The 21,927-nt window shown below is 40.6% G+C and overlaps 1 protein-coding gene across 1 annotated transcript; it reads right to left on the minus strand.

Annotated features, from left to right (window-relative positions):
* Nucleotides 1-3,838: 3,838 nt before the first annotated feature.
* Nucleotides 3,839-21,927, minus strand: LOC132761139 (sulfotransferase 6B1-like). The gene is made up of 7 exons (XM_060753761.2): nucleotides 21,643-21,927; nucleotides 19,629-19,774; nucleotides 11,822-11,911; nucleotides 11,023-11,146; nucleotides 10,319-10,413; nucleotides 7,787-7,943; nucleotides 3,839-5,404 (listed from the first exon to the last, which is right to left on the minus strand). Exons 1-7 carry the CDS (start codon nucleotides 21,842-21,844, stop codon nucleotides 5,274-5,276), a joined length of 945 nt encoding a protein of 314 aa, XP_060609744.2. The 5' UTR covers nucleotides 21,845-21,927; the 3' UTR covers nucleotides 3,839-5,273.

Consider the following 21,927-nt stretch of genomic DNA (forward strand, 5'->3'; position numbering starts at 1 on the left):
GTGATATCAAACTGATACAACTGGGAAGGATTTTGTATTTTTAGTCCCCTTTAATCTGGACTCAGCTTAATGAGACTAATCCATGCTGGTGAAGTGTCAAGAGTTATACAATTTCATCAATAAAGCTAAAAACTTGCTCACTGGCTACTTTGATAAGAAAGGGGGGCAAAGGATTTATCCCATCCATTAATGCTCTTCCTAAACAGCCAGTCTGCAGAGTTTAAACTTTTTGTATACACATCAGGAGAGCCTGAAACCTAATCACATTGAGGCCGAGATTTGCCACACATCATGGTGAATCTGGTGGGGCACGCCTCAAGTGAAATTCATTTGTCATAGTATAGGCAATTTTACCCATTTAATGAGTTCGTATAACTTTGGAGACAGCTATGGAAACCCACTACCAAGCCACACTCTCTCAGGCTAGATCTACACTGCACTATATCCCAAGCGCTGATCCCATCGTATCTGTTTTGAACTGGATTATATGCACTGCCAGATAATCTGGGATAAAAAGGTAATCTGGGATCAGATCCTGGGATCTAGGACAGTGTAGATCCAGCCTCAGCCTCAGCCTTCTTCTACACTGCCATATGAAGTCCAGATTATCTGCTCTGAACTGAATTATATGGCAGAATTATATATAATTCAGTTCAAAGCAGATAATGTGGATTATTTGCTTTGATAATCTGGATTATATGGCAGTGTAGAGGGGGACAGGCTGGATCTACACTGCCCTATATCCCAGGATAAGATCTCCAATTATTATTCTTTGGAGAGGATTAGATGAGTTTACACTGCCAGATAATCTGGGATAAAAAATTGGGATCAGATCCTGGGATTTAGGACAGTCAGTTCGGACCCAGGGGAAGGTGAAGGTAAACTTCCTCTGAACAAATCTTGCCAAGAAAACCCCATGATAGGCTCATTTTAGCGTGAAGGCTCACAACAATAACAATATAGATCAACCTGTTAGATCGGAAAGAGGATTTATGCATGCACCATTTATATATTCATTTATTTATTCATACACACCATTCTTCTCCAAACATATACCTACAGAAAAGCCCAGAAAAGCCTACCTTGGCATTTGTGTGTTTCAGTAGTAGGTTGCTGTGGCTTTAACTCCAAACATTCTCCATCAATTGCTGTGTTGACCAGGGCTGATAGTCACTGTACTCTAACTACATTAATAAGGCTATAACTGCTCCATCCTTGATATACTCTCTGTTTCTTTTATTAGAAGGCAGTGATTTGTTAGCATTTGATATTGGTGAATTCTACTGAAGGATGCTCTAAAGATTTTGTATTTAAAAAGTTATACGCAGGCCTGACAGATAGTACATTAATAGCCTCTCTACTGCAAATATGTAGCTGCAAGGGTGGTGGTGTAATATGAAGGCACTGCCCCCAAAATAAGAATTCTAGCACATTTACCTTTGATTGCCACATTTCTTGTAATGGAAAGAATAGACAGGGAGAAATGGCATGTAGAGAGATGAGCTTTCCCTTAACTGTTTATTATTTCTTCTTCAAACCAGCACCTGTTCATAAATCACAGATTGGAATTCCAAGAATCTTCCATCCACCATGGCTGCAATAAATCATAGAGTTTAAACAGTGAAGGGCTGGCAGCTATGGAGCAGAAAAAAGACATATACCAGTGACGTTTTGAAAAGATATGCCTAATTTAGCTGATGTTTCTTTCTTTCTCCACCATCCAGTGTTCACCCATGCCAGTGTGTTGCTTGTGGCAAATGTAACTAGCAAGTGAATTTTGCTTCTTTTTTTTTAGTAAAAATTGGTTAACATATTCTACCATGTCTGGAAGCAGAGATTTACCTTGCTGGATACAGGGCAAGTCACCTGATACACATAATGCTCTCTGCTTTCCAGCATCTTGCTGACACTCCCCTCAAATGGTAGGGTTTCTCCATAACTCATTTTTGATTTTGGCCTTCTCCTCACTGTCACTTTTCCAAACTTCCATTTACCAGAAAAAACTCAGAAAAATGATTTTATTGGACTATATTTCCCAGGCTATATATCTGGGAAATTTCAGATATACTGGGAAATTTCAGATATACTGTAGTACTGCTTGTCCAAATAACTCCAAGCACTGGTTACTAATTAATAAACACCATTCTTACAGGGAGTCAAATTTAGATGGCCCGATCAATGGAAATATCAAAAAGACTATTTTGTAAACAGCCCAGTTCAGTTTTGCAAACTCAGTGCCATGGGTTCTTTGTCACATTCAATCCAACTGAAATGTGGTTTTCACATTGTCTTGCCACCTTCCCACTTTACAGAGCATTATCACCTTTTCCAATGAGCTGTGTTGCCTCATGTTGAGAACTAAGTATGAAAACCTGAGGCAGCTACTAATCAGGGGAACCATTCTGAGTGGGAAATTCAGCTACAGCAGTGGTTCTCAGTCTGTGGGTTCCCAGGTGTTTTGGCCTACAACTTCCAGAAATCCCAGCCAGTTTACCAGCTGTTAGGACTTCTAGGAGTTGAAGGCCAAAATATCTGGGGACTCATAGGTTGAGAACCACCGAGCTACAGCTTTGAGGAATTGCAGTCCCCAAAAATAACTTTTCCACTACTAAAAAGTATGTTTTCTAAAACCACAGTATGGTAAAACTGCACTCAGATGAGTTTGAGAGATGGCAAGAAAAAGTACAGAATGTTTTACTCTTTCCCATCAGCAACAAAGTCTAGGTTGAATAAATGAGATGCATCCTACAACCAGTTTGCATGCCAAAGCCCTGGATGGCAAGGCATGTGAAACAAAAAGCAGCTGCTTAAATATGTTGATTTCTGAAACATTTGCCAAAAATATTCTGTGTGGGTGGTTTGTTTTATAACAAAGTATCCTTGCTTGGGAGGTCCATTTCCACTCCCACCTCCAAAAACACCCCACAATAAAATTAGAAGGAAGGAGTGGCTTATGACCGGGGAATTTCTCCTTCTCTGTCTACAGCTCCTATAAAGAACACAGATAGTTATGACACATTTATACCAGCCAATGTATACATGCTGCTTTTCATGCCAGAAGGCCACATTTTCTTTCTATCAGCCTATTAGTCAATTGTAGTACCATAGGCAGCTGGCAACCTGGAACATTTCTTTCTGCACCAAACTGTGCCAAACTATGCTAAATTACAGTCAGAGTGATTAGACACAATTTAGCCTGAGATTTATGGAGAAACCCCATAAAATTTCCTTCTTTCTTTCTTTCTTTCTTGGAAAAAAAGGATGAATTTAGACTCAAAATAGCACTAGAGTAAAAAATAAATGATGCTAAAGAGCCTGAGCATGTCTTGGTCAATCTGGCTGGGGTTCTTAGGAAATGAAACCCCAAAACCAAATTTTGGTGTCTATTGAGTAATTATTTTAGACCATTCTAGATCACATTATCTTACGAATTCTCTAGATGGTGCTAAAAAGTATCTAGATTCTCTAGATACTTTTTAGCACTGTTTGGGCAGTGTAACCTGTAAGGACTATGGCACTGTCTAAAGATCCCAGAGCACCTTCAAGTTTGGTTTGTAAATTCACCAATAAAAATGTTCCCTGGGGCTTCTATGGGGCATTTTCCATCTACCGCCTTCTCATGGTCTACAATATGTCCTTTTTTGCCTTGGAAGAAAACTAACTTAACTTCCTGGTTGAAAAATGCAAAATTTTCACCCACTCCACAAAACATGAGGAATGTAATTTTTTTCCCCAAAACAAGATAAACAAATGTCGAGGATAGGGAACATATTGAAGAATGTGTTGCACTCTGACCTGGATTCGCCTTTGCACCCAGCACCACACAAGAGTCCAGTAGTACTAACTAAAAAGTTTATTGAAGAGAGAGCAAATATTTAAAAAAAGGCAAAAGGCAAAAGGCAATATAAAAAGCAATGTCCAGTAAGCAATAGGGGGAAAAGGCTTTTAAAAGGCAATAGTCCATACAGCCATGTTCTGTGACAAGGTACATGAAACAACCAAGAATCAAAACATAGGCATAAATCCCATAACCAGGAACACAGGAACGTCTTTCAAGACATGAATCCATGAACATGAGCACAAGACTTTCTGAAAGATCTTAAATATAGACTTCAAATCAAATCATTTATTTCGGTCATTGACCAGCACAGGAAATAGTCACATTTTCATACAAACTTGGTATGTTTAGTACATTAAAAATATAAATATAACTTGAATGTGAAACAAGCCCAAGGCGTACACGGTAATGTAGTGTTGCCTGCTCTAACCCTTTCAGTAGACAACACTTTAATTTAAGTTCCAAAAGCCATGAAGTCATGTCTTTGACATCTGGTCTGTTTCAAGGATTTCTCACGGAGTCTCTGTTACCTCCGTAATCTGACTCACTCCTCCCAGAGATCGACTCCTAGTAATCTCAGATCTTTTCCCAGGGGAAAAGATCTTTCTCTTCCAGCTTCTTATTTTCTGTTGCCAAGGAACAACTAGGGGAAAGGTCTTTCCTGTCTTTCGATGCCAAAGCCTCTCCATCTTCTCCCTGCCCTGAAGCCATTTCTAACTGACTAGACACAGACCTATCCTCCCAGACTGAATCATGATCAAAAATCCCCTCATTTCCCACACTGGAAAGCCCATCATTCCTGACAACCTTTGACTGAACAATCTCCTCATCTTCAACCTCTGGCTGAACCACAACAGAATGAAAGTGGCAAAGTTGCCCCAAAGCTACTTTCCCAACCTAATAATCCATTTCCAGTCCTATGGCAAGAAAAATGAAAGTTACTGGCTCACAGCTTATTATGTGAGACCTGGATTCTGAGAAGAAATTTAGGAAAACTATCAAAGAGTTCAGCATTACATCAACCAATTGGCCCACAGTTTACTTCTGGACATTCAACTAAGTGAATATAAATATGGATCACAGCAAATATGTCACAGAACTGCCTTAGTCAAACCTATATAATGTATGGTGATATATTTGGGATAAAATGCCATTTATAAACTAGCTTTATTCCATTATCTCTTAATTGCATCAAAACTCATTTTATGGTGGCTTATTCCGCCAAATCATGAAGCAGTGTCTGTTAATAGGTTTATTCAGATCATGCTCTCAAGTATCTTTAGATAATTGTATTCGTGTGCCATGAATTATTACTCGGGAAGCAGTATCAACAGCCTGAATAAGAAAGTACATAAAAGCCAACATAACAAACAGTTCAAGAAACAATTCAGCACAGAGGAAAGTCTTCAGTGTAACAGAGGTGAAAGCTGTCTCCTCAGGTTTTGCAGTACATATCATACTTTATCCGAGCTCCCAATTTAGTACCAGCTAAATGCTCTTCAAATTTTCTATCCATTTCTTGGTTCTGGGATTCTGAGAACAAAGTTTTCCAGTCACCAACAGATCCTGTAAGCATTTAAACAACAGTTATAAGGAGTGGTAAGATATATCAAAAAGTACTATAATACTGAGGTCTCTGCCTTTTCAGTTTTATTGAGGACTATGTAGGCCAAAGGAAACCTCTCTAGTCCTTCCTGCACTCCTCCTCCTTTTTGAAACAGAGAGCAGTCTTTTTTTTCTTAATTTGCTCACCAAATAAGCAGAAATGGTTGGTAGCACTATTATAGCAGTACAGTGAATCCACTCTGTGGGTCTTTCTACACTGATAATGCAGTATAGAGGGTACATTAGCCTGGGGCATCCAAATGATGCACCAGGTTAATGTGATTTACCCCAGTATAAATGTGTTAATCCAGGTTTATTCTGTGTTAAAAATACCTACAAGGTATGGGGACTGTGGGGACTGTCCCCTGGGATCACCACCCACAATCCCAGGAGGTGGTCCCACAGTCATGTTGTGCTCCCTCGGCTCAGGCAGCCCAAGAAGGTGTCACCTTCCCCTCCCTGTAGCTCATTTCACAGACCAGAAGGCACAAACAGCCTCCTTGGCACTGCATAAGGGTTGTCTTAGCTCCATGACATTCAGAAATGACACCATGAAACTTTAGACCTTTTCCCTCACCAAACCCTGTGCTGTCATTTCTGAGTGCCACAGAGCTAAGCCTTGTGCATTGCTAAGAAGTCTGTTTCTGCCATTTTGGGTGAGAAACAGGGTGGGGAATGTATAGTGGCATTGCTCATGCCCACTGATGCCACAAGCTCATCTGCACGGGTGGGTGTATGGCCAACCCCTGCCAATGAGGTGGGGTCTCCTCCTCCCACCCAGTCATGTGATCTCTAAATGCGATACAAACCAGAATTTCTAATGCCAGTTTATGTCACATGTTGATCAGTGCAGAAAGTCCCTCAGTTTTAATGGCAGTTCTCAACACCTCCACAACTGTCCAATGTTTACAGGAGCTCTCCAGGTGCCAAACCTATATTAAAAATAGAGTTCCTCTCTAGATAGTTCATGTACAACTTACAGCAGCTATGAATGCACAACCATTAAAATTGAGAGCTGCCATTAAAAAGATGAATTATTCACAACAAAACGTCTGCATTTCCAGATACCTTTGCATATAGAATTGATATGGGAACAAATAAGTTCTATTCTAGGTAATTGTGATAATTCAAAAATAACTCATACAAATTTACCACAAATTAATAAATAATTTTAAAAGCTTTTAAAAGCTTTACAGATTCTAACTGAAGTAATAGCAAACATGGTTTCATCTGGCTACTTGAACATGAATATACTTGGGAATTTGTGTACGAATATCAGTGTTTTATTTTTTGCCTACATTTAGAGATGTGCCTTGTGATGGCTTTGTGTATAATCCTTTTCAGTTATGAGTTATATTATAATAAAGATATATTTACACCTCAAAGAGGACTAATTGTGGAATTTATGAGCTACTAATATGTTACTATATATAGAAATTTGATTATATAATATTTCTTAAAGGAGGTAGACTAGTCAGAACTTTAAAACATCAGACAGAGAATGGAAGGTTGTTAGCTTTGCTTTTGTATGTATGTTTTGTGTATTGTTTGGTTTAGTAGTTCTGTTAGTTGTTGTAGGCTAGTGTTTTATATTAATTAAAATGGGTTTTTTTTATATTTGATGCATTTTTTCTTTTTTCTTTTGTTTGTATTATGTTTTTGTTTGTATGATGGTATGTTTATTTCCTTAAATAAACATTAATAAAATTAATAAATAATTTTGAAAAGAGTGATATGATGTTTATAATCATTAAACAAACTTTGTTTTATAGTCTTTGTTTATGAAACTATTTCCAAAAGACGTTTGGGAAGCTATTGTAATATTTCTGACTCTAAAGTAATCCCGATTATTTCTTGCTGAAAAGGAAAGATGGACAGTAGAAACAGGTTTAACTCTTGGTTTGACAATATCTTGGTCAAATCCTTCCTGGTTGCCATACTCCTATGTAAGTGTTGAGTATCATCCTATGATACCTGTGAGTGGTGATTCAGTAAGCCTTATTGATGAAGGATATTGGAAAGGAATTATGAAAAATTAAAACAGTGATCCCAAACCATTCAGATTTAAACAAAAATAAAATGGCCATTATTCACAGTCAAATTGTTAACTATATGCAAATGCAGTTTTCCCATGTTTGTTTGTTCTAAGTAGTAATTCAAGGTCTAGGAAGAGAATCTGAGGGTCATAAAACAACAGATGTGTATGAAATATAATCCTTGCTGTTGAGCATCTCTAGCATTAGACAATCTTAGACACCAAAAACAGTCTGAGAAGTGGAGAAATAAAACAGTAACTTCCACTTTACTGCCATCATTTCCACCCCATGCACTCTAAAAAATTACCTTTGCGGAAAAGAAGATCTCCAAATGCTCCAAGGGTTTCCTGTCCACTTTGTTTCATAGTTTTGAAGCTGCTCTTTTCTACAATGCTTTGAATCTCTTTTTCAGACAGGGAAAACCCAAGAAATGTAGCTATTCTTTTCACTTCCAAGTTTGGATTCTTTATTTGTAAAAAGAGAAATTAATAAATCACATATTAAGTGCATGTATATGACCCCAAAACACTTCTGTTAAAGTGTACACTGCAAATGAAGACAGAAAAATCACAACTAGAGTATCCAAGATACCGTATTTCGTCACATATTAGTCGACGTCACATAACAGTCACACTCATGTTTTTGAGATGGCAAAAACAATAAAATACCTATTCTTTACAAAATAGTCATGCCCTTAGTTCATGAGTGTGACTATTATTGCAAGGGTGCAGGCATGCAGGCGAGTGAGGCTTCACCTGCCCATGTGCCTGCGCCCTTGTAGCTAGTTATGGAGGGTGGCCATGCAGCAAACCAAGCCTCCATATCTCAAGAGCAAGGGCGGCTCGTCCATTACGCGAAGTAAGCAGTCGCAGAACACTTTTTTTTGCCAGGGGCGCAGAGGCGCCTCTGTAAATGTCCCTCGACCACCACTTGAGGAGTGCCCCCTCAGCTCACAACAGCCCTAGCAGTCCGGGGGGGGGGAGCCTCGGCTTTCTTGTCTCGCTGCCGGGCGATCCTCTTGAGCCTCGCCTAGCCCCTCTCATTCCTGCTCCACCTGGCCACCGGGTGCGCGAGCAGAGCCGGCGCTCAATCGTTCTCTGCGTTCGAACCCTTTCCCATGACCGTCTCCCTTTCCCTGGCGCAATCCCCTGGCGCTCCACCCGCCTCCTCTCCTCTCCCCAATCTGTGGGTGCGCCAAGGGGCGGAGCCACCGCACCTGGCCCACTTTGGGTCCGGAGGCGTGTCTGAAGACCCCAGCGGGCGCACCAAAAGTCACCTCTTATCCTGACTTTCTCTTCAGCCATTGGGACCGGGAGAGAGAGAGAGAGAGCTCCTCCGGCTGGAGGTATCTCCCACCTCCGCTCCCTCCTTTGGTTTTGTGCCTACCTACAGGAAAGTTGGGCATCTCCACCTCTCTCTCTCTCTCTCTCTCTCTCTCTCTTGGTCCCAATGGCTGAGGAGAAAGTCAGGAGGTGACTTTTGGTGCACACGCCGGGATCTTCAGGCACGCCTCCGGACCCAAAGCAGGCCAGGCAAGGGAGTAAGTGCAGCAAGTGTAGTTACTGGGATGTATAGTTCACCTACAATCAAAGAACATTCTGAACTCCACCAATGATGGAATTGAACCAAATATGGCACACAGAACTCCCACGACAAACAGAAAATATATATCAATGATTGGTTGGGGGGGGGGGCGTCAAAATACTGTTTGCTTACCGTTGAAAATTACCTAGGGCCGCCTCTGCTCAGGAGAAAACCCACCCACCTGCCTTTCCCTTCTGAGCGCAACTACTATTAAATAGGATTTTCATAATTTTGCTATTGAGTGTTGGGGGCACTATAAATGATGGTTTGTACCATTTGTTTTCACTTTTTGAAGCCTTAAAATTGTTTCCTGGGGTCCAGGGCCTCTAAAAGACCATCAGTAGATGCAAATGAATTATTCTTATAATTTCCCAGTCTTGGCCATGCCATATTTCAAAATACCCCATGTTTGATCCCACTGCCAGAGCAAGTCACAAATTTACTCAACAGTTGAGCTGTGTTATGTTTAAAAATCAAATATTTGTCTAGAATAAGACAATTAAGAATAGTATCATATTTATTCAATTGTAAGACACCATTGATTGTAAGATGCATCCAAATTTCAGTGGCACCACCAACAACAAAAATACATACAGTGCACCTGTGATTCTAAGTCACACTTCATTTTTAGAGATCCTTATATGGGGGTGGGGGTGGGGGGAGAGTGTGTTTTAGAATTGAAGAAATACAGTATTTAACAAATACAATTCTTTGTGTCATTTTTTTTGTACATCCAAATTCTGAACCTTTTTCATCTTTGCCCCTTATGCAAAGAGATAGGCACGGAATTATGGGTTTGTATTATTTAGGGCCACCTGGTGGCACAACGGTTTCAACCACTGAGCTGCTGAACTTGCTAACCAAAGGGTTGGCAGTTAGAATCTGGGGAGTGGGGTGAGCTCCTGCTGTTAGCCTAAGACTTGGCCAGCCTAGCAGTTCAAAAAATGAAAATGTAATTAGATCAATAGGAACCGCTTCTATGGGAAAGTAATGGCACTCCATGCAGTCATTCTGGCCACATGACCTTGGAGGTTTCTATGGACAATGCTGGTTCTTTGGTTTAGAAATGGAGATGAGCACCACCCCCCAGAGTTGGACACGACTAGACGTAATGTCAGAGGAAACCTTTACCTTTACTATTCTTTATATATAAAATTGAGTTTTTTAAAACAACTTTGTACATTTATTATTTCTGTGGTAGTTCAGAAAGAAATCTCATTAGACAATCATACCTTGGAATCAATGCTACCCTTACCTCTTTTAGCTCTTCATAAATTACGGATGTGATGTTTTCATCATCAATATACTTGTCCCATTCTTTGACAAATTCAAAGTAGGATCCCCAGCTCACTAAAGAAGAAAAAAACTCACTTGAACAGTATGATACCATCACTCTAAAACCTGGCATTTAGTTTGGTGTAAGTGTGGTTCAGCCTGCGAATGGCTATAAAATGCATGCAGGCTGATCTGGTTTAACCCGGGGAGAGATGCTTAACCCATCTACACCATGGATTAAAAAAACACAGGGGAAAGCTTTAATTCTGCACCGGGATTCAGGTTTTCTTATGTCAGCTCCAGCTTCCCATGCGTGGACATGAGAGAAGCCTATCACAAGGATGGTAAAACATCAAAACATCTGGTCGTCCCCTGGGCAATGTTCTTGTAGATGGCCAATTCTCTCACACCAGAAGCAACTTGCAGTTTCTCAAGTCGCTCCTAACACACAAAAAAGCAGTGCAGAAATTCAAAGCCAATTCCTAGGAGGAACAAAGGTGGGTATTCCAACAGCCACACCATGCTACCAAGGCCAGGATGCAGGACGGCTGCCTTCTCTTAACCTTCATGATGGTAGAAAGCTGCCAGCATTTGTGAAAAGAGATAAATGGCTTAAGTGTCTAATTAAAAGACTGAGCTGATTTAACAATACTTATAAGAAAATATGAAATATATAAATGATACCTTTCCCATTCATAAAATCAGTGAAAAATTCATCCCATGTTTTTGTAGGAAAGATGGGCATCTTGTTGTTAAAATGAAAAAAGGACACCAATGTGTCCTTTGGATTTCGAATCAGAACCAGTATCTAAAAAAAAAATCATGCAAAGAAATCATACAATAATATTGTACATTTAGAGTTCAACACAACAGAGAGGCAGATAGCTAGATAGGAAAGGGAGAGATATCAGCACACAGTACATATGAGGTGACCATATGCATTAAAGTAAGCAACAGTCTGAGCATCTGCTATCTGGAATTCTGAAATTCGAATATTCCAAAATCAAAATAATCCATATGCATGGCTGAGATCAAGATACCTTTGCTTTCTGTTGGTTCAGTATACACAAATTTTGGTTCATGCAAACACAACAGTATTACAAATATTCTGCTTAAAATGACCTTTCAAGTTAAATGTGGAGGGTATAGATGAATTGTGTGTTTATATTTGGGTTCCATCTCCAAGTGATCTCATTATGTCAATTTTCAAATAAAACTATTTCATGTTTTTAAATAAACACAAAATCTAAAACTCTTTTGGTGCCTAGCATTTCAGATAAGGGACACTCAACCTGCAATATATACATTTATATGAAAATACATTAATATATACAAATTATAAATATACTGCTAAAACAGCAACATTTTGTCATGTTAATTATTTATTTTTAAAAATTTGTAATACAAATTACACAGACCAGCATTCTAAATTAAAGCAAGACATGTCCATATCATAAGAAATAGATAAAACAAATGCACTCACCTTGGCTTTATTTTTGAAAGCAGATTTGGGCAGTATATTGGGATCAAGGTGAGTGATTATAACCCTTCTTGAAGGCAGATTTTCCATTCTCTTTAAAAAGATTAAAAAAAAGTTTAAAAATTCAGGTTATGATGGCACACCGGGAAGATTAAGGAGAAAACTAAATGTGCCTGGCTATTTTCCCAGTGACCATTGGTATGCCCTAATTACTATAATTCCCCCAAAATAAAACTCTATAAACAAGATTAAGTTTAACAATTGTTTACTAAATAATCAAGGTGAATTACAACAATGAACAAAGGTGAGAATTGATTATGATAATATAACTCTGAGGTAACAAATTACTATTTCTATGAGGTAAATATAACTATACCCTATGGGGGATGATGTAACTATCTATCTATGACAAATATTATCTATCCTTTATTACATATATTATCTATGAACTATCTATAAGGCAAATACATATTATCTATGAAACGTGGCAAATACAACTATCTATGGAACGTATATTATAAACTTTAGGGCAAATACTATCTATTCTATGGCAAATACGTGATTAGGATGGCCTGTTCAAATTGCTAGGCTAGACCAGACACTATCTGGCAACTGTCAACAAGCTAAGACCAACAAAGAATGGGCAACGAAGTTCTATAACCAGCCCATTCTGGCTCTGAGTCAGAATGGGCTGCACCAACCGAACTCGGCCTCTAGGGGGAACCTAAGCTCTCCCCTAAACTTGGCAAAATGGAACACTCCAACTGGAAAATAAACAGGCCGAGACTTCACACAGGTTAATACACATTTACCATTTGAATGTCTTTATATTAAAACCACATGAAACTGAAGTATTTTCGCAGATGGTCTGCAGAAATGTGAAACTTCTTTATATATTAATTGAATTATTAACTTCAGTTAATTAATTGAATTATTAACTTCATAGAATCATAGAATCATAGAATCAAAGAGTTGGAAGAGACCTCATGGGCCATCCAGTCCAACCCCCTGCCAAGAAGCAGGAATATTGCATTCAAATCACCCCTGACAGATGGCCATCCAGCCTCTGTTTAAATGTGTGGAGCCTCCACCACACTCCGGGGCAGAGAGTTCCACTGCTGAACGGCTCTCACAGTCAGGAAGTTCTTCCTCATGTTCAGATGGAATCTCCTCTCTTGTAGTTTGAAGCCATTGTTCCGCGTCCTAGTCTCCAGGGAAGCAGAAAACAAGCTTGCTCCCTCCTCCCTGTGGCTTCCTCTCACATATTTATACATGGCTATCATATCCCTCTCAGCCTTCTCTTCTTCAGGCTAAACATGCCCAGCTCCTTAAGCCGCTCCTCATAGGGCTTGTTCTCCAGACCTTTTATCATTTTAGTCGCCCTCCTCTGGACACATTCCAGCTTGTCAATATCTCTCTTGAATTGTGGTGCCCAGAACTGGACACAATATTCCAGATGTGGTCTAACCAAAACAGAATAGAGAGATAGCATTACTTCCCTAGATCTAGACACTATGCTCCTATTGATGCAGGCCAAAATCCCATTGGCTTTTTTTGCCGCCATATCACATTGTTGGCTCATGTTTAACTTGTTGTCCACGAGGACTCCAAGATCTTTTTCACACGTACTGCTCTCGAGCCAGGCATCCCCCATTCTGTATCTTTGCATTTCGTTTTTCCTGCCAAAGTGGAGTATCTTGCATTTGTCACTGTTGAACTTCATTTTGTTAGTTTTGGCCCATCTCTCTAATCTGTTAAGATCGTTTTGAATCCTGCTCCTGTCCTCTGGAGTATTGGCTATCCCTCCCAATTTGGTGTCGTCTGCAAACTTGATGATCCTGCCTTCTAACCCTTCATCTAAGTCATTAATAAAGATGTTGAACAGGACCGGGGCCAGGACGGAACCCTGCGGCACTCCGCTCGTCACTTCTTTCCAGGATGAAGAGGAAGCATTGGTGAGCACCCTCTGGGTTCATCCATTTAACCAATTACAGATCCACCTCACCGTAGTTTTGCCTAGCCCACATTGGACAAGTTTCCTTGCCAGAAGGTCATGGGGGACCTTGTCGAAGGCCTTACTGAAATCCAGGTATGCTACATCCACGGTATTTCCCGCATCTACCCAGCTTGTAACTCTATCGAAAAAAGAGATCAGATTAGTCTGGCATGACTTGTTTTTGATAAATCCATGTTGACTATTAGCAATGACCGCATTTGTTTCTAAGTGTTTGCAGACTACTTCCTTGACAATCTTTTCCAGAATCTTGCCTGGTATTGACGTGAGGCTGACCGGGTCATCCTTTTTTCCCTTCTTGAAGATTGGGACCACATTGGCCCTCCTCCAATCTGCTGGAACTTCTCCTGTTCTCCAAGAACTCTCAAAGATGGTTGCCAATGGTTCCGAAATGACTTCCGCTAGTTCCTTCAATACTCTTGGGTGTAGTTGATCTGGCCCTGGGGACTTGGACTCATTTAGAGCGGCCAGGTATTCCTGTACGACTTGTTTCCCAATTTGGAGTTGGATTTCAGTTAAAGGACACCATATACGTACACTGACACATGCACACCTACTATCTCTATGCAGAAAATTAGAAAACCATCTTACCATCCTATATTAAGTGCAATTACCTACTGGGCTATGGATAAACTAATTCAATTTAACTGTTTTGTTTTTTAAAAAGCTATGTTATAAGATGACCAGCCCAGTTGATGACTTACTCTCTTTTGAGGAATAATAGCAACTTAATACATTCATTGGTAACAAGGGAAGCTTTTCACAGCATGGGAATATCTGCTGCCATATTTAATAACATCTTTTATAGAACTCCAGTATGCTGGAGTCTGTGCCCATAGTCTGTGCCTATTCAGAAGAAGACCTACAAACCACTCTAAACACATTTATAGAAGCACACAAGAAACTCAGCTTCTCATTGAACACTGAGAAAACCAAAGTTCTCTTCCAGTAGTCACCAACCAATTCCTCTCCAATGCCAGAAATACAGCTTAATGGTGTATCATTAGAAAATGTTTACCATTTCCACTACCTTGGCAGCCACCTCTCCACAAAAGTCAACATTGACACTGAAATACAACACCACCTGAGCTCTGTGAATGCAGCATTTTTCCAAATGAAGCAGAAAGTGTTTGAGGATCAGGACATCTATAGAGATACCAGGGTGCTTTTTTATAAAACTATTGTCCTCCCAACCCTTCTATACGCCTGCAAAACATGGACTGCCTACAGATGTCACACTCAATTTCTGGAACAATTCCATCAGCGTTGCCTCTGAAAAATCATGCAAATCTCTTGGGAAGACAGGTGGACAAACGTCAGCATGCTGGAAGAAGCAATGCTGACAGGGGATAGGGAAAAGGCAGAACTACTTAATGCCTTCTTTGCCTCGGTCTTCTCACAAAAAGAGAGTCTTCAACCTCAGCAAGATGGAGTGGATGAGGGATTGGAGGACATACAACCCCAAATTGGGAAAGAAGTCGTCCAGGAATACCTGGCCGCTCTTAATGTGTTCAAGTCCCCAGGGCCAGATCAACTACACCCCAGAGTATTGAAGGAACTAGCGGAAGTCATTTCGGAACCATTGGCAACCATCTTTGAGAGTTCTTGGAGAACGGGAGAAGTTCCAGCAGATTGGAGGAGGGCCAATGTGGTCCCAATCTTCAAGAAGGGAAAAAAGGATGACCCAAACAACTACCGTCCGGTCAGCCTCACGTCGATACCGGGCAAGATTTTGGAAAAGATTGTTAAGGAAGCGGTCTGCAAACACTTAGAAACAAATGCAGTCATCGCTAATAGTCAACATGGATTTATCAAAAACAAGTCATGCCAGACTAATCTGATCTCTTTCTTCGATAGAGTTACAAGCTGGGTAGATGCGGGGAATGCCGTGGATGTGGCGTACCTGGATTTCAGTAAGGCCTTCGACAAGGTCCCCCATGACCTTCTGGCAAGGAAACTAGTCCAATGTGGGCTAGGCAAAACTACGGTGAGGTGGATCTGTAATTGGTTAAGTGGACGAACACAGAGAGTGCTCACTAATGCTTCCTCCTCATCTTGGAAAGAAGTGACAAGTGGAGTGCCGCAGGGTTCCGTCCTGGGCCCGGTCCTGTTCAACATCTTTATTAATGACTTAGATGAAGGGCTAGAAGGCATGATCATCAAGTTTGCAGACGACACCAAATTGGGAGGGATTGCCAATACTCCAGAGGACAGGAGCAGAATTCAAAACGATCTTGACAGATTAGAGAGATGGGCCAAAACTAACAAAATGAAGTTCAACAGTGACAAATGCAAGATACTCCACTTTGGCAGAAAAAATGAAATGCAAAGATACAGAATGGGGGACGCCTGGCTCGAGAGCAGTACGTGTGAAAAAGATCTTGGAGTCCTCGTGGACAACAAGTTAAACATGAGCCAACAATGTGATGTGGCAGCAAAAAAAGCCAATGGGATTTTGGCCTGCATCAATAGGAGCATAGTGTCTAGATCTAAGGAAGTAATGCTACCCCTCTATTCTGCTTTAGTTAGACCACATCTGGAATATTGTGTCCAATTCTGGGCACCACAATTCAAGAGAGATATTGACAAGCTGGAATGTGTCCAGAGGAGGGCGACTAAAATGATCAAGGGTCTGGAGAACAAGCCCTATGAGGAGCGGCTTAGGGAACTGGGCATGTTTAGCCTGAAGAAGAGAAGGCTGAGAGGAGATATGATAGCCATGTATAAATATGTGAGAGGAAGCCACAGGGAGGAGGGAGCAAGCTTGTTTTCTGCTTCCTTGGAGACTAGGACGCGGAACAATGGCTTCAAACTACAAGAGAGGAGATTCCATCTGAACATTAGGAAGAACTTCCTGACTGTGAGAGCCGTTCAGCAGTGGAACTCTCTGCCCCGGAGTGTGGTGGAGGCTCCTTCTTTGGAAGCTTTTAAGCAGAGGCTGGATGGCCATCTGTCAGGGGTGATTTGAATGCAATATTCCTGCTTCTTGGCAGGGGGTTGGACTGGATGGCCCATGAGGTCTCTTCCAACTCTTTGATTCTATGATTCTATGATGAAAGACCACCAGCATTGAAGTGATGCTGCTACACCATCAACTCTGCTGGACCGGCCACGTTGTCTGAATGCCTGATCACCACCTCCTAAAGCAGTTATTATACTCCCAATTCAAGAATGGGAAATATAATATGAGTGGCCAGGAAAAGAGATTTGAAGAAGAGTTTAAATCCAGTCTTAAAAACTGTGGCATAGACTCTGAGAACTGGGAATCCCTGGTCCTTGAGTGCTCTAACTACAGGTCATCAGCTGTGCTGTGATCAGCTGTGCTGTGGAATTAGAAGAGGCATGAATGGAGAGTGAAAGGGAGAAACATGCCAAGAGGAAGGCACATCTATCCAACCCTGACCAGGACCACCTTCCACCTGGAAACCAATGTCCTCACTGTGGATGAACATGCAGATCAAGAATAGGTCTTCTCCACAGCCACCTATGGACCCACCACCAAGACACTACACTTGGAGGACCATCGTCCTTGGACAATGAGGGATCATCTAAGTAAATAAAGTAAAATAATATCTGCCCATCACAATTCCAGTACTTGATCAAGAAACTGGTAAATAGAAAAATAGCTAATAATTGTCTATCTGACAATAGAGCTATGCACAGAAGAAGAAGTTGATGTGTAGTAAGCACTTTTTTGTAAGTTAGGGGAAGAGGACCAAAGTGGGGGTAAATCTGAATCAAGAAGCACTACCACATTTCTTCAATTGTAAGACACTACTGATTGTAAGATGCACCCTAATTTCAGTACCACCACCACCAACAAAAATACATGTTACATCTGTGATTCTAAGAACCTCTTCATGCATCCGGTGGCGGCTGGTGGTAGCTCTCCTCTTCACCATAAGGCACTGGGAATCTGGCAACCCACGCCACTCCTCGCCTCACCTCCCCTCACCCACCAGGAGGGCAATTACCTGGGGGGAAACATAGAGTGTGTGTGGTACATGTGGCTTCCCCCCTTAGATTTGGCAACACTGAAAGCCTCCCATGTTTCCTGGGCAGCTCAGCATGCCAATTCTGCCCCTCTGCACCCACAAAGCCAGCATGATGTCATGTGAATGGAGCTGGCCAGCTTTGCAGGTGACTGGGGCTAGATTGGCCATTTTTAGATATGTTTATATCTGAAATAAGTGTATCTTAGAACTGAAGAAATAATAATATTATCTTTATGCAGCAGAATGCCACTCTAGGAATTTTTTGGTTCTCCAGGGGGGCAACTCTACTCTGAACTTTAATCAAACATTGCCTTTTAAAACACCCTGGGTGGCCTAGAGACTTCTAGAGATGTGTCCTCTCTAGTAATCTCTAGGATCTGCTGAAAGGAAGCTAACCATATAATCACCTTGGAGAACCTAGAGATTCCTACAGACAATACATTAATCAAATCCACAGAGTCAAAACCACAAAAGTTAAACCCACAAATGTATATCACTAACTGTATATTAACTACCCACTATGGAGCCCTCGGTGGCGCAGTGGGTTAAGCCCCTGTGCCAGCAGTACTGAAGACTGACAGGTCGCAGGTTCAAATTTGGGGAGAGGCGGATGAGCTCCCTCTATCAGCTCCAGCTCCTCGTGTGGGGACATGAGAGAAGCCTCCCACAAGGATGATAAAAACATCAAATCATCTGGGCATCCCCTGGGCAACGTCCTTGCAGATGACCAATTCTCTCACACCAGAAGCGACTTGCAGTTTCTCAACTCGCTCCTGACGCAACAAAAATAAAAACAATAAATAAATAAATAAATAAATAAACTACCCTCTTTGGTGAAATTACAAATCTTCAAATCTTCTTCAAGAGAATGTGAGAATTTCTCTGTTCATGAAGTCATTCATTTTTACAAATTAGGTCATTTCTTAAAATGAATAATATAATTATAATCACTATTGCAAAACAGCTGCAACTATCCATAGCTATTGATCATGCCAGCTTTATCCTACTTCCAAGATCTATCAGTAACAGTTGTCGAGACACATGTGTGGAAGGATTTCTTTCCCTCATGTTTTGGTTGTGTACTTTCCTTTAGCATTATTTAATGGCTGTTGGAACAGAATGTTGGACTCAGATCTTTTGGCTTGTTCTGATGTAGCTTTTACTGTGTTTTTAACCATGTTGGCAGTTGAGATTGAATAGCAAAGCTAAAGAAAAACAGCTAAACTACATGCAACATCACCATCTAGTGGCTTTAACTGACTTTTGCACATGCCATCTACAATTTAATAATGATCTTTGGAATCCAGATACATTGTCTGTAAACAGTCAAAGCTGATGGCACAGTATGTGGCTTTACCCCAAAACTTCATGAAGCACTTTCCTTCCCCAACCTCTCTGCCCTTCAAAATCTCAGATACACGATTGAACTAAGCAGCATGTTTAGAACAGAATAACATTTGAAAAAAATATATACGGGAGTCCATTCTCTATTAATTCTCTATTGATTTGATTTTTTCACAGAAAGAAATTAATTACATTGAATTATTTGGAAGTGTGTGTGTGTATGTGCATGCTCTTACTGGATAAATAATTTTTCATATAAAATTGCTGGTTTTCTATAAAGATTTTCAATCTTTTCCTGATAAAATCCAGGTTGGCGCTTTCTGCCTCTGTATATCTCGATATTTTTATCCTCTATCTATCTATCTATCTATCTATCTATCTATCTATCTAATCTCTCTTGCTTGGATCTTTGTATCTGCAGATTAATTAATAACATATATCTGGGGACCATTCTAACCTTGAATTTGCTCGGATCACCAAATTCTAAGCGTGGAGTAATTTCCAGTTCCTTCTCAAGTTCTGCTTTCTTTTTCTTTTCCTCTTCTGTATATTTTGCAGCTATAACATTCATGTTATTTAGCATTTGTTCAAGCCAGTGACTACCTGAAAAATATGAGAGATGTATGTTATACATGACTTGAGGTTGACACATTTGGCAACATTGTTCTTCCAGCTTCAGTGGAAAGAGTATACAGGAGATTTTATGGGTGGTGGTGGTGGTGGTGGTGGTGGTGATGATGATGATGATGATGATGATATTTTTATTTCTTACCCATCTCTCCTTGTAACTTGGTTAAAACATAGTTAAAATACATAATGATTGTAAACATTCTATAAAATACACATATTAAAACATAGTTCTATACAATACATATTAAAAGGCACAGAACAAAGATTAAAACACAGTGGGTCTGCCAGTGGTTTTTAACCTGTGGGTCCCCAGGTGTTTTGGCCTACAATTCCCAGAAATCCCAGCCAGTTTACCAGCTGTTAGGATTTCTGGGAGTTGAAGACCAAAACATCTAGGGACCCACAGTTTGAAAACCACTGACCAAGGCAAATTATACAATTATACAATTAGAAGAGGCCTCAATCAATGGTCACATACTTCCCCATTGATGCAGGAAATCAGCTGTTAGGTAGACATTGAGTCTATATAGATATAGATATACTCGCTCATGGAAGAAACTATTGCTTTCCAAGGTGTCAGACACAAGGTCATTTGAACTGTGTAGAAGTCAGAACAGGTACATTTAAAGTGTAACTACAATTTATGGTGAACCTGTCATAAGGTAATCTTGACCAGTGCTCTTTGGAGGAGGTTTGTCCTTGCATTTTCAGAAGCGGATCTACACTGCCATATAATCCAAATTATCTGCTTTGAACAGGATTATATGAGTCTACACTGCCACATAATCTAGTTTAAATTAGATAATCTGAATTTTATATAGGAGTGTAGATGGGTCCCGAGGCTGAGAAAGTGCAACTTGTCCAAAGTCACTTTCCACCTCATCATACCTCCAGTGGCCAGCAGCACTCTGCTTTGCCATGGGGCATGGGGAATCCAACACCCATGCCCTATAGTGCCCAGATCCAAGGGAGGGTGATCACATGGGGGGAAGCTTGAACATGTGTGGTGCATGTAGCTTCCCCCATAGACTGTATGGCAACAAGGGAGCTCTTCCGTGTTGCTCTGCTGGCAGCATGTATTGGTTCCACCCTGCTTCACCCATGGAGCTGGCACTACATAATGTGATGGGAGCTGGCCAGCTATGCAGGTGACCTGGGCTAAAATTGGTGCATGTCACTGATTTTAGCTCAATGTGATAAGGTCTATATTGGGTTTCTGTAGCCAAGTGCATATTTGAGCCCCAAGGTGCATCTACACTTTAGCATTTATGTAGTTTGAAACCCCATTTATTGTAATGATTCAAAGCTATTGCATCCTGGGAGTTGTAGTTTGTTAACACCAACATTATTTGGCAGAGAAGACTAAATACTTTGTAAAACTACAACTTCCATGCTTCCATAGCATTGAGCTATGGCAGTTAAAATGGTGTTAACTTGTGTTAATTTTACAATGTAAAAAAACACCCATGGTCTCCAGTGTCCTAATCCAGCACTCAGCAGCACTATGCCACACTGGGTGTCACATCTGAAGAATAAGAGACAGTCTCCTTTGTCTATAATACATGCTTAAGATAAAACTCTGGAACAGGAAGGGTGAAAAATAGCAAGGGTGAAGCCTTGAGAGAGGATCATTCAGTATTCAAGGGAGCAGCAAGTCAAGAGAGGAAGAAACATCCCTGGGAAGACATCCAAGTATCTTCCTTCATTTCTGTTGCTCCTTGTATGCAGAAAAGCTATATGTGCAAATATGCACATTTCTCTAGTTCTAGAAATTCTTGGCTTTACGTCTACACATATTTCATGCAGTATTTATTCTTAGGATCACCAAAAGGGATACTCACCACATTTAGGATATCCTGTCATGATCACGTCATCTTTCCTGGCTTCAAAGTTTTCAAGAGCTTGTAAAGTTTCTGGGTGGCAAATAGTAATAGGAAACAAAATTCCCTTGTAAGAACAAAGTTTCTCTTCTGGGGATAGCTTGGAACCATCCACCAACATCCTGTCAAGGAATTCAACAACATGTTCCCTGTCCTTGGCCATATCTGAGTCTGCTGGGATAGTAACCTGGAGCAGATTGGGAATTGAATTTGAACTGTTGTTCTTGTTGATCTCTTCTCAAACAT

This window comes from Anolis sagrei, chromosome 1, assembly GCF_037176765.1.
Source record: "Anolis sagrei isolate rAnoSag1 chromosome 1, rAnoSag1.mat, whole genome shotgun sequence".
In the NCBI taxonomy this organism is placed as follows: Eukaryota; Metazoa; Chordata; class Lepidosauria; order Squamata; family Dactyloidae; genus Anolis; species Anolis sagrei.